The sequence below is a fragment of the Haplochromis burtoni genome, unplaced genomic scaffold, assembly GCF_018398535.1.
Source record: "Haplochromis burtoni strain Fernald_Lab_line unplaced genomic scaffold, NCSU_Asbu1 Contig_414, whole genome shotgun sequence".
Taxonomy (NCBI): domain Eukaryota; kingdom Metazoa; phylum Chordata; class Actinopteri; order Cichliformes; family Cichlidae; genus Haplochromis; species Haplochromis burtoni.
Window position 1 is genome coordinate 33980 of NW_024582775.1, and position 1267 is coordinate 35246.

Here is a 1267-nt window from a genome sequence, read left to right on the forward strand (position 1 = left end):
AACTGAAGGCTCTGCCTCCCATTCTACTTTAAATACTCTAGGAACAACAAGTAGGCCTGCAGAGCGAGAGCGAAGTGCTCTAATAGGGTGATATGGTACCTGATGAACAGCAGCCAGACTTTTTTGAGATGCCTCAGGTTAAAAACATAAAATACTGCAAAATCTTTAATTGACACATCAGTTTTTTTATTCCTGATTTATTAGTTTGTGTTTCTACTATTGAAATATGTAAAAGTCTAGTGTTAGAAAATATTTCCCACAAACACGAGTAGAAACACAGGCCGGCCACGGTCTACAGTCTACGTTTAGTGGTGAGATTTTAAACGCTGCACCGTGAAAGATTTGCCAGCGTGCTGTGCTGTCAGCATGTTATGTACATTTACAACTACATGTGCAAAATTACATGAAGTTTGCAAACGTGTTCAATGATACTTGATGGTGAAGTTGTGATGTAACTCCAGCACTCTGTACCAATGTTTGTTTATGCCTGTTTTATCTCATATCAGATTTTGGATTTTATGGATTTACATCAGTGCGATGTTTTGTATATTAGTTACAAACATAACAGCAATCACTGTTACTGCACAAGATGTTGTGGAATAAATGTCAGGTAGTCCTCTCATGAATCACTATTTATTCACTACAAGAAGATACTGGGATTGAATCTAGCAGCCTTGTAGAGATTGCGGGTGCTTTTGTGTGTTTTCTCCAGGTGCTCTGGTAGGATTACCTCCACCGGTCGATATGAGTGGGTGCTGTGTGACCTCTGGAACGGCTGACAGGTCTGAGAGAGTTCCACTGGGCGATGAAAACTCATCTCTGGATTGCGTTTTCTGGAAATCCTGGAAGGCTAAACTGGCTGCACCACAGCTGCAGTAGTCTTTGAAGAAGTCCTGGAAAAAGCAGAGAAGAAGAAAATGTGTCATGAAATTTTCATTACAAAAGAAAGTGATCAACAGCTGAAAAACTGATTTTGAACGTAGTTTTAAATAAAAATGATGTTAATTGCTTTAGAATTTTACTCCACGTAATGCAGATCATATATGATGATACAGTAGGATGTGTAATTTGGATGTTGTTGCTAATGTGCATCATGGGACCAAAGAACAGGCACAGCACTTGTACGATTAATGGTTTCTTTTAACATTATTTTTGAGGACTTTGTCTTTGTTGGACAGACATTACAGAGGTGAGAGAGAGCAGCAAGGGCCAAAGGTCAAGAGTTGGGCGTTCGTCTTGTAATCGGAAGGTTGCCAGTTCGAGCCCC

General features: G+C 39.9%; 1 protein-coding gene across 2 annotated transcripts in view; it reads right to left on the reverse strand.

Annotated features, from left to right (window-relative positions):
* si:ch211-250c4.3 (uncharacterized protein LOC100535981 homolog) overlaps window positions 1–1267 on the reverse strand; it is a 36399-nt gene that overhangs the window by 4382 nt on the left and 30750 nt on the right. For both annotated transcript variants that reach the window (XM_005945639.3, XM_042213074.1), the window contains exon 4: window positions 731–893. In XM_005945639.3, the coding sequence (XP_005945701.1) occupies window positions 731–893 (163 nt within the window). The remainder of the gene's footprint in view (window positions 1–730; window positions 894–1267) is intronic.